This window comes from Scyliorhinus canicula, chromosome 8 (genome assembly GCF_902713615.1).
Source record: "Scyliorhinus canicula chromosome 8, sScyCan1.1, whole genome shotgun sequence".
In the NCBI taxonomy this organism is placed as follows: Eukaryota; Metazoa; Chordata; class Chondrichthyes; order Carcharhiniformes; family Scyliorhinidae; genus Scyliorhinus; species Scyliorhinus canicula.
The window spans coordinates 49,094,955-49,110,857 of NC_052153.1; the positions used below are offsets into that span (position 1 = coordinate 49,094,955).

At 46.5% G+C, this 15,903-nt stretch overlaps 1 protein-coding gene across 3 annotated transcripts in view; it reads left to right on the forward strand.

Annotated features, from left to right (window-relative positions):
- The window catches only part of slc20a2 (solute carrier family 20 member 2), a 103,162-nt gene that overhangs the window by 73,632 nt on the left and 13,627 nt on the right, over positions 1-15,903 (forward strand). For all 3 annotated transcript variants that reach the window (XM_038804511.1, XM_038804509.1, XM_038804510.1), the window contains exons 6-8: positions 6,139-6,258; positions 6,350-6,553; positions 8,908-9,499. In XM_038804511.1, the coding sequence (XP_038660439.1) occupies positions 6,139-6,258; positions 6,350-6,553; positions 8,908-9,499 (916 nt within the window). The remainder of the gene's footprint in view (positions 1-6,138; positions 6,259-6,349; positions 6,554-8,907; positions 9,500-15,903) is intronic.

Here is a 15,903-nt window from a genome sequence, read left to right on the forward strand (position 1 = left end):
CAATGGCTGTGCCTCGATAGCTGATTTGGGGAGAGAATTCCAAAGCCTCATAAAAAGGCCGGGATCAGCGCCGAGCCGAACACTTGCTCCGACCCCCACCCACCACTGGTGGCTGCGTGAACTAGGTCCACACTGCTCGATATTCCAGCCAGGGGTGCTGCTGTGTGGTTGGGGCTGGGGGCATATTGGGGCCAATTTGCTGTGTGGTGGGAGGGGGGACATTTTCTGGAGGGTGACTGACCACGAGACTCCGCTATTGGACTGTCCACTCAAGATTGCAGCCCGATAGAAGGATTCCCTGGTAATACCTCTAATTCTACAGAATTTACTTTGACGGAAGAACATAGCCTCCCCAATGGGGAATCCAGCCCCTTATTTTAAACTGCCTCAGATTAGTCTGTTCTCCGAGACCTCTGGAGAGAGTTTAAAGAGCAAGACCTCTGGACACGACGGTTAAAAGGAAGAGGGGGAAGCCGGAGGGGCTCGACCGCCTGTGAGAGGGGGAGGCCGAGGCTGGAGCGGCACGACCATCCGGGAGCAGTGGGAGGCAGAGGCTGGAGTGGCACGATCGCCTGGGAGCAGGGGGAGGCCGAGGCTGGAGTGGCGCGATCGCCCGGGAGCAGGGGGACGCCGAGGCTGGAATGGCACGATCGCCCGGGAGCAGGGTGAGGCCGAGGCTGGAGTGGAACGACTGCCTGGAACATCTGGCCTGGCTGGAGAGAACTTGCAATGGGAGGGGGCAGATCCTATTGTGGTGGTCTATGTAGGTACTAACGACTTGGGCAGGACTGGAAAAGATGTTCTGCTGAGGAATATGAGCAACTAGGGCGTGAATTAAAACGCCGAATCTCCAGTGTCATAGTCTCTAGGTTATTACCTGAGGCACAATCAAATTGGGAGTAGTGTAAATCAGATTAGAGAGTTAATGTGTGACTCAGAAATTGTGCATGCAATCGGTTTTGGGTCATGGGTCATTTGGCTCCTGTACTGAGGAAAGTGGGAGCTATACTGTTGGGATGGTAACACTGTTCTGGCGAGTCATGCAACTAGGGTGGTACAGAGGGCTTGTATTGTGGTGTGGCAGTCGGAATCACATGAGGGGAAAACCTAGTAAAGGGAAACAATAAGAAGTCTGAGAACACAACGAACCAAGGCTGAGACCTAACTATCGCAGGGTAGTTGACATATTGGAATAACAGAAAGCTAGGAAAAAAGTGGTGGGTAGATCTGTTAATTAAAGATGGCATTACTGAGCGACTGCCTCGATTGACAGGTCAAGATGTAGAATAATTTTTATAATCTTTACCATATGAAATGGTAAGAGGTCACTTGTTGAAGTAGTTTATAGGCCCCATAACAATTGTTGCATTGTTTGGCAGCACATACAGGAAGTAATAAATGAAACATGTAACAAGGGTACAATAATAGTCATGGATGACTTTAATCTACATGTAGTTCGAGAATCAGATTGCAAAAGTAAACTGACAATTTAGTACATTAATTTCTTAGAGCAGCGTGTTCTAAAGCCAACCAAGGAACAGGCTATCCTCGACCTAGTAAAGTGCAATAAGACCAGCTTAATCGATCACCTTCTGGTAAGGGAGCCTCTTAAGTGACAGCAATCACAACATGCTAGGTCCATGACCAGTGTTTTCAACCTAACTACGCTAAGTGAAGGCAAGAGTTGCTAGGATCAACTGGGAAACTGGGTTAAATGATAGGACAGTAGACTTTGGAGATATATAACTTTTTAAAAATGTTTTTCCAATTAATGGGACAATTTAATGTTGCCAATCCACCTAAGCTGCACATCTTTGGGCTGTGGGGGTGAAACCCACGCAAACACTGAGAATATGCAAACTCCACACGGACAGTGACCCGGGGCCGGGATCGAATTTGGGTCCTCAGCGCCGTGGGGCAAGGAGATATGTAATAACTGTGATTTGTCCCAATGCAAAAGAAAGACGTGGAGCAGGATGCATTATTCCCGGCTCAGGATGCATTATTCCCAGCTCAGGATGCATTATTCCCGGCTAAAGAAGGAAGTTAATAATTGTATCGAATGGAAATTGTACAAATCTGCACAGACCAATGGTCTGTTAGAGAATTGGACAGGCTTTTGCAGAAGAGGCCCTTCGGCCCATTGAGTCTGCAACGACACATGAAAGACACCTGGCCTGCCCACCTAATTCCACTTGCCAGCACGTGTCCCATAGTCTTGAATGTGGTGATGTGCCCAGTGCTCATCTAGGATGTGAGGCAACCCACCTCTATCACCATACCAGGCATTGCATTCCACACCATCAACACCCTCTGGGTAAAACGGTTTTTCGTCAAATTCCCCCTAAACCTCCTGCCTCGAACCATGAACTTGTATCCCCTTGTAACTGACCCTTCAACCAAGGGGAACAGCTGCTCACTATTCACCTTGTCCATGCAGATCATAATCCTGTACAACTTGGTTAGGTTACCCCTCCGTCTTCTGATCCAGCGAAAACGACCAAAACCTATCCAACCTCTCTTAACGTAACTTAAATGTTCCATCCCAGGGATCTTGGTGAATCGCCATTGCACCTCCTCTGGTGCAATCACATCTTGCTATAATGTGGTGACCAGAATTTCACTCCAGCTATGGCCTCGCCAAAAATTCTATATAACCCCAACACGACCTCCCTGCTTTTGTAATCTATGCCTTGATTGATAAAGGCAGCTAAAGTGTCCCATATGCCTTTTTCACCACCCTATTAACCTGCTCTTCTGCCTTCTGAGATCTATGGACAAACACTCCCAAGATTTGTTCCTCGGAACTTACCAGTGTCAGGCCTTTCATTGTGTACTTTCTTGTCACATTACTCCTTCCAAAGTGTATCACCTCACACTTTTCCAAGGTTAAATTCCATCAGCCACTTTTCTGTTCATTTGACCATCACTTCACTATCTTCTTGTAAACCCCCCCCCCCCCCCCCCCCCCCCCCCCCGGGCCAACATAGTCATCTGCACAAGATAGCGAGTAAAGATTGTTTGGCTGACAGGTAGTATGGATAAAAAGGTATTTTTCAGATTGGTTGTAACTAGTGGAGTGCTGCAGGGATCAGTGCTGAGTCCTCAAACTATTTAGAATCTATATCAATGTCTTGGATGCTGGGACCAAATTATTGGAAGCTAAATTTGCTGATGACACCTGGATGGATAGAAAAGTAGTCAAGAAGAGTCTGCAAAGATAGTCAGTGGGCAGCTGAGTATATTATGATCCCCGACCAGACCCAAACAGTGGCTCGGATACAAGACCAAAACCCCAATATTTTAGTTTATTTTAAGACTGTGCAGAAACAATGATTTGTTCCAGGAGTGATTGCATTAAAAATGTAGGGCTTTGGTATTTCAAAAATTAGCAGGGCACTGAGTAATACTTGCGATACAGAACAAATTCCGGCTCTGGTTCGAACCCCTTCAGACTCTGGCTGAATATCTTGTAATAGCTGCTTCTAAGGGGTTGTTTCGGCCTCTTCCTTGTCTTTCGACAAGACTGCTCTGCTTTTTGTTTTTGAGCTTCTGTACTTGGAAAGAATTGTGGACCCTAAGTCAGGCAGATCAGAAACCGGCTCCTTTCTCCCTCTCACTCCAAAACCACTGCCTCTGAGCTCCACCCAGAAATGACCTCCTTTCCCCAAGCCCCCGGCAGCGGGATCTTCTGTCCCGACAGCGGCCGGCCGATGGGGTTTCCCATTGTGGGCACCCCACACCGTTGGGAAATCCGCGGGTGTTAGTGCGCTGCTAGCAAAGCGGATCCCGCTGACTGAGAATCCAGCTCATTATTCCTGCAAAAGCGCACTACTCCCCAGTGACCTCCCCAGGCAAACGACTATGCATTAGCCAGGACTGATGAACACATTCCTGGATCAATTTAACTTGCTGGCTGCAAAAACCACCAAGGCTCTGCAAATAGAATTATTTTTTAAATAAACACAATCTAACCCCAAGCTTATTAACCCTTAAACTGCTCACTACTTTTTTAATCCCGAGGTGTGGTGATTGCCTTTGGCATCAAGGAGTCCCAGCAAAATTGAAGCCGATGGGAATTGGAGAAGGCAAATTCTCTACTGGTTGGCATGATGCCTAACGCAAAAGGAAAATAGTTGTGGATGGTTAAGGCCAACAATAAAAGCTCCAGGATATATCTGAAGGAGTTTCTCAAGGTATTGTCCTCAGGCCATCCATCCTCAGTTGCCTCTTCAATGACCTCCCTCCATCATTCACTGATGATTGCATGATGTTCAGTACCATTTGTGACCCTTCAGACACTGAAGAGACTGTCTCTGTGCAACAAGTCCTAGACAACATTTGGACTTTGGCTGATAAATGGCAAACAGCATTTGTGCCACACTGACTACCTCCAAGACAGAATCTGACCATCTCACCATGGCATTCAATGGTACTACTATTGCTGAATCCTCACCCTGGAGGGGGTTACCATTGACCAGAAACTGGACCAGCCATATAAATACTGTGACCACAAGAACAGTTCAGAAACTAGAAATCCAGTGGCCGGTACCTCATCCCCCTGATTCCCTGAAGCCTGCCCAACATCTGCCTTGCACAAGTCAGGAGCGTGATGGAATACTCTCCACTGGCCTGGTGGATGAGTGCAGGCCCAAGCAGGTCACATGATCACCTCATCTACCACCTTTAAACTTTCATTACTTCCACCATTGACACAGTGTAGCAGTGAGCATCATAAACAAGATGCATTGCAGCAAATCGCCAAGCTTCCTTTGAAACCACCTTCCAAATTTTTTATCTCCCTCTGTTCTCTTGATAAATAGTCACTACATTGCTCGCATCTGTTTTTGCAATTAAAAGATGAAGAAAGTTCTTGGGAACTGGAACGCTCTTGGCCCCGAAAGGCTGTGGAAATACTTAAAAGACTGAGATTTCATTAGATTTTTATTTTTTGTTGTTATGGATGTAGGTTTAAAGGTGGGTAAATGGAGCTGAGATGCAGATCAGCCCTAATTTTAATAGAATAGCAGAATAGGCCGGACGTTCTCAATGGCCTACTCCTGTTCCGATGAGCTAGAGTGCAATTTGTGTGTTTAGGAGCTGGAGATGAGTGCACTTCCCACAGGTGAAATCAGCAGGGACACTGACTGCGTCCCTCACCTCAAACATTCTGCAGGAGGAACATTGCACTGCCTTCCCTGCCATCCCCTCTAGATAAAACAAGAAAAAGAAAAGAAGAGCTTACCTGATATTCACTCAACCCCTTAGGTTAGAGGAGGTGGAAAGGTGGGGGACACTACAAGTGTAGTGTCTCGGGTTTAGCAACTGCCCAACTTATATACAGGTACTACACACCTTCCCAGAAATCCCCACGGCCGACTTCCGGTTTCCTACTGCTCTGAAACAAAAAAACAACTTTTTTAAAAAAAGTTCAGCTTACCCTCCACTCTCCTTACCAAAAATCACTCCCCTCTCTGCCTGCTCCGCTGGAAGAATGAGCTTTGTTCTACATTGCCCCACAAGGGGGAACGTTTGGTCTATGTTTACTTTATCAATCCCTCTTAATATTTTATAGACCTCGATCAGATCCCCCTCACTCTTATATTCGAGCAAGTATAAACCCAAATTGTTTAATCTCTCCTCATATTCTAAATTCTCCCTCCGTGTACCCGAACAGGCGCCAGAATGTGACGACTAGGGGCTATTCACAGTAACTTCATTGCAGTGTTAATGTAAGCCTACTTGTGACAATAAAGATTATTATTATTAACCCTTTCATCCCTGGAATCAATCTGGTGAATCTCCTCTGAGTTGCCTCCAACACCACCACATCCTTCCTCAAATAAGGAGACCAAAACTGGACATACTACTCCAGATGTGGTCTCACCAACACCCTATACAATTGCAACAACACTTTTATACTCCAGGCCTTTTGCAATAAATGCTAAAATTCCATTTGCCTTTTTAGTTACACGCTGTTCCCGTACACCAACATTTCTGCGATTCATGAACAAAGACACCCAGATCCCTCTACCCAGGCTCATTTTGAATCTGCTTTCCATTTAGATAGGCGTTTTAAAGTTAAATTACTGAGAATCGATGAATTTGCTAACCGTGTTGCATTCTTTCCTCTTGCAGTGCTAGGATTGGATACTCTTCCCATATGGGCAATTGCACTGATCACCCTTGGCGGAGCACTGGTATGTGCACTCATTGTGTGGCTGTTGGTGTGTCCTTGGATGAAGAGGAATATAGAAAGTAAGTCCCCACCAGCAAGTAAACAACAAGAGCTGTAGGTATTGGAAACTTCACCCTAGCCCAAGTTGGAACTGACCCATCTATATTGCAGGTAAACTAAAGAAAGATGTGCTGTGCAGGATATCGGATGAAAGCCTTGATAAAAGCCAAGATGAGGAAACACCGGTATTTAAGGAGCTGCCGGGTGCTAAGGTGTCAGACGATTCTGTGCAGCCTCTCACTTTTGAAGCCTCTGAGGAAACTGGTGGAGTCCCGGACAGCCACGTTGTTGCTGGATTCACCGGAGTTTCAAATGGTGAGTCACATGTCACTGGCATGCTCTGCTCCTTCAGCCAACTGCGTGACGGCAACCTGACCGTCTCCCGATAGAGGCAGTTTACATTTAATGTACTATTTTTGATGCTGCTGGTCTGAACAGCATTTTTCGGTGGTGATTATGACTGGCCCATAGTGCATTTACACCACGGTGATTTGAAATGATGTCCTTGATATGCTTCGCTTTTTTTTTTTGCGCGCAAGACTTTGATATTCTTTCTTCTCCTTATGCACAAGCTCAAAATTGAACTGCTGCAAGGAAAAAAATATTTTCAAGACTTTGCTCCTCCCCATTTAATTACTAGTTCTCTCTGTCGTCTTCCCCCGCCCCATCTTTTTTTTGCTGCCTCCACACTCTGCCATTGACATTTTTGTCTTAGTCTTATATTCTGGAGGTCCTTCCATAAACTATTCCTCTCCACTTACCCTTCATCCTCCTTTTTTAAGAGCCTCCTTAAAACCAAGCTTTGGCAACTCTCTCCTCCCCATGTCTCCCTTTCTTGCTTGCCGTCCATTTTCCTCCCATCACTGATGCTTTTCTATTCATAAACCATCAAAGGTTTCAATTTGCAGCATCAAAAACCTCCCATATGCTCTGATGCAAAAGGAAATGTGCATCTGAAGTCACAATGTGTCGGGCAGGAGAAATGCCTTTCTCTTTTTGTTACTCATGCACTTTGTAGGAGGTCAAAATCTTGTGTACGTTTGAATAACCTGGCATGCATCTTGGAAACATAAATATGTGCAAAACCCAATTCCTGATTTGCCCACATTGAATTGGTTTTAGAGGGGTGGGGCGGGGGAGGAAATTGTCAGTTCAGTCCTGAGGTCAGAATCTTCCGGAAGAGTGAGCACCATTTTGTACAGGAGTCGCAACCCGGCTGGGTGGGGGTTTATCATTCCCAGATTTCCTGACTGCTGCACAAGAATCTATCCAAAGATACGATTTAAAATAGAATTGCGGCGTATTAAAACTATGGACCAAAACACCATATGTTTTAGGTGTGTATAAATATTCTCTGCAGTCGCTGTCCACCAGCCAAAGTAGTTGTGGAGCAAAACCACAGCGTGGGAAGGTGGCACTAGCCAGAGTGGTAGTGACTCATTTTATTTTCCTTCTGGTTAAAAACAAGGTGGTTTCATGAGCTTGTCGGGTTGGTTGAAATGTGACTGACGAAACGTGGGGCAGCAGCTGCTTTTGGTTCATCCCCAAGTGCACAGTTCGATGCCAGGCGTACCTGCACGTGGACGGTGCTGAAAAGCAGCCTGCTGTTCCCTTCCTCCTCTGTCACGCTGTAAATTTAATGACTGCGTGTGGAATTAATCCTCCTTATCTGAATGGAAACCCTCTTTGAGAACCATCTAGACAATTTGATATTTGGGGGCAGTTTTAAGTCTTGATATAATAGATGTACCAGTTATTTATTTATCCTTTGATCACCACTCTTCAGTTTACTGACCAGACCTAATCTAATCCCCGTCCTGCTCACTTTCCATACCCTTTGATGTTGCTATCAAGAAACTACTGAAATTCCTTTAATTTCTTTTATTTTTTAATTAATGTTTTTTTAATTTAGAGTGCCCAATTCGTTATTTCCAATTAAGGGGCAATTTAGTGTGACCAATCCACCTACCTGCGCATCTTTGGGTTGTGGAGGCGAAACCCACGCAAACGCGGGGAGAATGTGCAAATTCTACGCGGACAGGGACCCAGAGCCGAGATCGAACCCGGGTCCTCGACGCAGTGAGGCAGCAGTGCTAACCACTGCGCCACCGTGCCTCCCCCTAATTTCCTTTTATGAACAGTTTTGGACTCTCTGCTTCAACAACAGTCTGGCAGGAATTCTACATTTGAACTGCCCTTCATGCAATTGGTTATTTTTCACACCCTCTGGGGGTGTATCTTAAATATAAGTCCCCTCACCAAAACATTCTTAATATTTACCATATTGGATCCTTCAATGACTTTGGATGATCCTTTCAACTTCACTGCTCCTGCCTGGGATTAGAAGCTGCAACATCTCAACCTGAGTGTTAGGAAAGCATCCTGATTCAACAATTTGGACTGTGAACAATGTGCAATGCTAATTTGGTTGGATTGGGATCCACTGACTTGAAACAGACTGGAGATCAAAACTGGCTACATGCCTGCTGTCGACAGCTTTTCCTTCCATTCTCGAGGGTGTGGTTGTCACCGGCAAATTTCATTTACTGTCCTTTCCTGGTTGTCCTGGGAAAGTGGTCTTGGTTTGTGATTTTTTTTTTGGGAATAAGCTCTTGTTTCAAAATAAAAGCCTGAACTCACCTGATTATTTCTTCTGATTATTTCTACAGGTAGAGCTGCATCTCTCACAAATGGCAGCCTGAAATCTCCATTTTCAAATGGAGTGTTTAATTTTGAAGGACACACGAGGAGTGACGGCCATGTGTACCACACAGTCCACAAAGACTCCGGCCTGTACAAAGATCTCTTGCACCGAATGCACTTGGACAAGGCCACTGATGATCGGACGCAGCCTGAGAATTCCTACAGGCTTCTCCGTCGCAACAACAGCTACACTTGTTACACTGCTGCTATCTGTGGCCTGCCTGTCCAGCCAGCCTTCAAGTCTTCGGACTTTGTGGGGACGGAGGACAGCGAGAAGCTGGTGGGTGAAATGGCCTCCTACTCCAAGAAGCGGCTGCGCTATGACAGCTACTCTAGCTACTGCAATGCGGTGGCCGAGGCTGAGATCGAGGCGGAGGAAGGAGGAGTAGAGTTGAAGCTAGCCAGTGAGCTGGGCGACCCCCTGCCCCCACCACCAGAAAATGCCATTGTTGAAGACAAAGACGAAGAGGAGAAGCCCCAGGTCCATCTGCTTTTTCACTTCTTGCAGATCCTCACCGCTTGCTTTGGGTCATTCGCACATGGTGGGAATGATGTTAGGTAAGCTCTCATTTAAAATGGTGGTTCTAAGTCATTTCCGCTGAATTGTATGGTCCTCAAAGTACCGGCACATAAGGTAACACCTTATCTTGCATATCACCTGTAACTCAGTCAGTCGCACTCTTGCCTCCTGAATCAGAAGGTCACTGGTTAAGGGTGCCTCCAGAGTTCCGAGCGTATAATCACACTTCAGTGCAGTATTGAAGGAGAGAAGGTGGAAAATTGTATCCACTTTTTGTTTGAAACTTGCCAAACATTCCTTAATTGGTGCCTGACCGTGGATTACTGACGCAGCTGTATCCAGCCTCACAACGTGCCTTTACGGCAGGCCATTTTGTGCACGCCTTTATTTTAATAAAGAAGGTTACCCCAGTGTCATCAAACACAAGTCGCCCATTAAAGGAGCGAAAGCAACAGAGTCAAATTGTTAAGAGCACCACAAACTTGTCAGATGCAATAACATTATCCCAGTTCACCATGCGCTCCCATGTCTGCGGCACCCACAGGGTGTGCAAGGCTTCAGGTATCACAAACTAATTCTCCAGGCACACCCAAGTGTTGTTCTGTACAATATATATGAGGTTGTCAGTTAACAAGTGTCCTGTTAACCCATTTTGTTTTGTAATTCTTTTCTGATTTTTATGTTACTGTACATTTCGTCCAAAGTTTAACTTTCCAAGATTCCCCTGGAAAAGAGCCAGGAGAGTGAACCATATATGTTTGTGCATTCCTTTGCTGAACCCAAACTTTGGCCCATGGACTGGCCGTGCAGGTTGAGTTAAACTGAGCAGATTTAAAGGACCACAAACTTTCTGGCTGCAAGTGCACTTTGATTCAATAAGTAATCTTTGGATAAAATCAAGTGCCAAGCCACGTAAAATGTCAAAGGTTTGCTGAGGATTGAAGAAGCAGTAACAGCCAGTTGTGAAGCCTCCAGCAGCTTGCTGAACAAAATGGTGGCTTACAAATTCCTTATCTTGTTTTGACTTAAAAGCGGAAAGCTTCATAAATCATTAACTCATCTTTCCTGGTAAGAATCCATGTAAAAGAGGAAATCTTGTTTATATATCAAATTACATTGGCACCACTAGCCTCTTCCCCATCTCTCTCTCTCTCTCTCTCTGATCCTCTCTTCTTCTCCCACATTAATACTTCAGAAAACGTGTTTTAAAAATGTGTTCGTGGGACGCAGCCGGTAAATCATGCCCAAAGACTTTGATATAAATGCAAATTCTCATTTTTCTGCTCCTTCTATCTTTGAATTGTTGTATTTCCTAATATTCAGGTGGCTTAGCAGATATCTTAATGAGAGGTGCGTGCCGATTCTCTGGATTATGTACATGTATGGAGTGTCCATAAATATAACAGATTGCTGCAGCAATACATTCCTTTAGAGCAGCTCGACACTACGGTATAATAGAGGCTTGACTGCAGGTAACCTGTATGGGGAGAAAAAGCACAAAGAGAAAGAGTATTAAAAAATATCTGATGCAAATTGAAAATACTAATTATGGATTTATTGGACTCTTCAGTTCCCGTTATTCATAAACGAGAGTTCTTCCTCAAGGTCATTGAGGGCCACTGACGATTTAAAAATAGTCCGAACATGTGCGTCCCCGGCAGAGTTTGATGCTCTGGCAGAGTTTGATGCTATCATTCAACACACTTCCTCCATAAATGTTTAATCTGCTTCGTCTGAATGGGCAGACGTGCGCAGTTATCTTGGAGGATTGTGGAAGCGGAATTGCAACCTCCAGCCACGCGCTCATTTGTCGGTTCCTAGTAAATACCCTAGAGTTTTCACTTTTGTGTTAGAAGCTCCGCAGTCTCGTGGGTAGTGCTGATATAAGGTAGTTTTGAATAAACCAACTGTTGGTTGTAAGTCCATTGTACAGAAACAGGCCATTTGGTCCAACCAGTTAATGTCAATATTAGTACCCCACACAAAGATGGGTGGCACGTTAGCACGGTGGGTAGCACTGTTGCTTCACAGCGCCAGGGTTCGATTCCCGGCTTGAGTCACTGTCTGTGTGGAGTCTGCACGTTTTCCCCGTGTCCGCGTGGGTTTCCTCCGGGTGCTCCGGTTTCCTCCCAGAAGTCCCGAAAAATGCGCTATTAGGTAATTTGGACATTCTAAATTCTCCCTCCATATACCCGAACAAATGCCAGAATGCGGCGACTAGGGGCTTTTCACAGTAACTTAATTGCAGTGTTAGTGTAAACCTACTTATGATAAATATTTTATTGTTATTATACCTGCTCCCATCATTCTTCCCACACTGAGCCCATGTGTCTGTGTTCTCTTCTTTCTACACTCGCTGCAGTGTTTCAATAACCTTTTTCTAATTTAGAGATGAGAACGGCACATAATAATCTTTGCCATTTGATTCAAACACTAGGGTGGACTCTGCCTGCTCTGAATCCTTTGTTGCTGACTTTCTGAATTGGGAGGCTTGTAGTTGTAAAATTATTTAATTTACTTTGGTTGTAAAGCTGTTTGTAGACATGCTCAGAAACCTGATCGGAGGGTGAAATTGGATCGGCAACCAGTTGAGTAAATACAGCAAGGACGTGACTACTTATACACTACTGTAGCATTTCCCCGCAGTACATTGAGTGTAGCTTTGAGACAAATGCACAGCATGTTAGTCAGCATCCGTTAATGTTCGGGGTTTATGGCCTTTTGTTCGAACCGAGCGAAGCTTGAGCTGAGCATAACTTAACGGTCACTTGTCTATGCTCTGAACTCCCTAGATGGAGCACGACTGCTTTGTACCCGACCCATTCTGCTTTTAATACTTCTGTGTTATACATAAATTAATTCTTGCACACAATGTAATTCTCACAATGGTTGGGTGGATGGAGAGGTGGCATTTAACTGCTCTGAGACAGTCATCTGAAATGAGGATTTTGAGGGGAATAGAAAGGGGAAAGAAATAACAGCTAACCGATCAGAATGATCGCAACCTACTCAATAGAACATTATCAAATGATACCAAAGATGCCGTCACGGTGGCACAGTCGTTAGCACTGCTGCCTCACAGTGCCAGGGAGCACTTTCTCCCCGTTGTCTGTGTGGGTCTCCTCCGGGTGCTCCAGCTTCCTCCCACAGTCCAAAGGTGTGCAGGTTAAGTGGGGTTACAGGTATAGTGCAGGCACGTTGGCCGAGGTAAGGTGCTCTTTCGAAGGGTCGGTGCAGAGTTGATGGGCCGAATGGCCTCCTGCACTGTAGGCAGTGGTTCTCTCATTTCATTGCCTCCTGAGTGAGGCAATCGAAGGGCCCTCACTCAGTGGTAGTGCTGTCACCTCTTGGTTTGTGGGTTTGAAGCCTCGCTCCAAAGACCCGAGTGCATACATCCTTGCTGATGAAACAAAATACTGCTGGAAATCTGAAATAGAAATAGAAAATGCTGGAAAAGCTCTGCAGGTCTGGCAGCATCTATGAAGAGAAACGGAGTCAGAACTGTTTCGAGTCTGTCTGACTCCTCCTCTTCAACTGGTGCTACAGCTGCTGCAGTAGTGTTGGCAGCACTGCATGATCGGGTGAGGACAGGGTGTGAATCCACAACCTTCTGCCTCAGAAACTCCGGTCACGTTTGCAATTCCCTGCAAGGTAAGTGGAAGCACTTGTAGCCTCTTAAAACCTGTCCTCTGATGACTGTGTGGTGACTGAACTAAATCTGCTGCTGCACTTCTAGGAAAGGCAGGATGTGAGAAGTGCTATGGTTAAATTTAAAAGTGATCATGGTCCATTTGGAGTATCTGTTGTCAACTCGTAATATAGTTCCCTTTGCTGGTGTCATGTGACAGTTATGAAGTGTGTGTAATATAAGGTGTCTACTTCTGTCACTGTGACACTTTCTTTCTCGTGTTTGTTCACACTCGCTCACACGTGCTCTCTCTTCCCCATTTCCCCACCTACTCGCAGTCGCATTAGAACCCCTTCCCAGCTGTTTGTTTGAAAAATAAATCCCCACAATGTTATTTGAAGAAGGGAAGCTCTCACCAATTTCATACAAAGAACAGTACAGCACAGGAACAGGCCCTTCGGCCCTCCAAGCCTGCGCCGATCACGCACTGTATCCTTTTATACCCCGTCTGTTCATGTGTCTATCCAGATGAGTCTTAAAGGTCGCTAATTTATCTGCCTCAACCACCTCACTTGGCAGTGCATTCCAGGCCACCGCCATCCTCTGTTATAAAAAAAAAACTTCCCCCGCACATCTCCACTGAATCTATCCCCTCTCCCCTTGAACTTGTGCCCCCTTGTAGTTGTCATTTCTGCCCTGGGAAAAAGCCTCCAGCTGTTCACCCTAATAATTTTATAAACTTATTTTCGGTTGCCCCTCAGCCTTCTCTCTAGGAGAACAATCCCAGTTTATTCAATCTCTTATAGCATAGTTGCCCTCGTGGGCAACATTTATCCCTGAACCCGCATCAATTAAAAATCGATTGACTGGCTGGTTATTTACTGATTTGCTGTCTGTGGCATCTGCCATTAGTAAAACCGGCTGCCCCTTTCCCTATGTGATAACCAGGAGTGCACTTCCAAAAATACTTCATTGGCTGCAGAGTGTTTTGGAAGTCTGTAGGTTGTCAAAGCCCCTATCTAAATACGAGTTTGCTCTAAATACGAGCAAGCATAGTTTCCCACTGCATGTGCTGGCACCTTGGCAACTGCAAAAGGCAGCATGGCACATTGACTTGTAGCTGTACACATGACACTTTTGTCGTTGTCACCTTTATGGAGAGTCTCTGGCCTGAGCTCTTTCTCTTCCCCCCCCAAGCTATTTACCATCAGAGTGAAATCGGAGCTGCCATCTGGCTTTCCCGTCCAAAAGTAGCCCGCTCTTCGTCCCAAGTTGCTTTATTCCAATGGCCTGGCATATTATATTGCATTGTGATTATGTTACTGGACTAGTAATCTAGAGAATGAGAGTTCCAATTTGAGAATTGGAATTCAGTTTGTTTTTTAAAAAAAAAAACAATTTTAAACGTGGACAGAAAAAGCTGGTTTTCGTCATTTTTTTTTCAGTAATCCGTTTTTTTTTTTTAATAATGTCCGTTGCGGAAGGAAACCTGTCGTCCTTAGACTGACATATTTTGTCATTCCGGTCCAAACCAAAGTGGTTGACTCTGTGGCCTGGCAAGTTGCACGGGTGCTAGGGCAATGAGGGGTGGGCAGCAAATGGCAGTCTTACCGGCGATGCCCACACCCCAAGAGTAAATGAATTAAAAATTAATTGCAGAATTCGCACTTTGCTGTTTGTAATTGGCTATAATAGGGGCGGTAGGGTGGCACAGTGGTTAGCACTTCTGCTTCAGAGCGCTAGGGACCCAGGTTCAATTCGACCTTGGGTGACTGGAGTTTGTACTTTCTCCTCTGGTTTACGTGGGATTCCTCCGGGCGCTCCATTTCCTCCCACAGTTCAAAGATGTGCAAGTTAGATGGATTGGCCATGCTAAAATTACCCCGTAGTGTCCAGAGATGTGCAGGTTAGGTGGGGCATGGGGTCTGGGTGGAGCGGGATGGTGCAAACCCCATGGGCTGAATGGCCTCTGCACTGTAGCACTATTCTATAGCTGATTCCTTTTTAAATAACTATAAATTATGTGCGAGAGACCTGGGGCGAAATTCTCCGACCCCCCGCAGGGTCGGAGAATCGCCCGGGACCGGCGAAAATCTCCGCCCCGCCGTGGCCGGAATTCTCCGCCACCCGGGAATTGACGGGAATCGCACCGTGCCGATCGGCGAGCCCCAGCGGCGATTCTCCGGCCCGCGATGGGCCGAAGTTCTGTCGCTGAGAGGCCTCGCCCGCCGCCGTGGTTTCAACCACCTCTGGTGGCGGCAGGATTGGCGGCGCGAGTGGGCCCCCGGGGTACTGGGGGGGCGCAGGCCAATCTGACCCCGGGAGGGTGCCCCCATGGTGGCCTGGCCCGCGATCGGGGCCCACCGATCGGTGGGCGGGCCAGTGCCGTGGGGGCACTCTTTTTCTTCCGCCGCCACCATGGCCTCCACCATGACGGAGGCGGAAGAGACACCCTCCACCGTGCATGCGCCGGTGGTGACGTCAGCGGCAGCTGACACACCGGCGCAAGCGCGAACAGGCGAAGGCCTTTCGGCCAGCCCCGACACCGGCCGGCGGGCGTCAAAGGCTGTTGGCGCCAACCACTCCGGCGCGGGCCTAGCCCCTCAATGTGAGGGCTTGGCCCCTAATGGTGCGGAGAATTCCGCACCTTTGGGGAGGCCCGACGCCGGAGTGGTTGGCGCCACTCTGCTACGCCCCTCCAGGTAGGGGAGAATCCCGCCCCTGATCACTTATCCACTATTATTGTATCAAATGTCCAGGTTGTAGCAGGAGTTGAAAGTGGATTTCAATCATTGGTGGTAGATTTATACCATT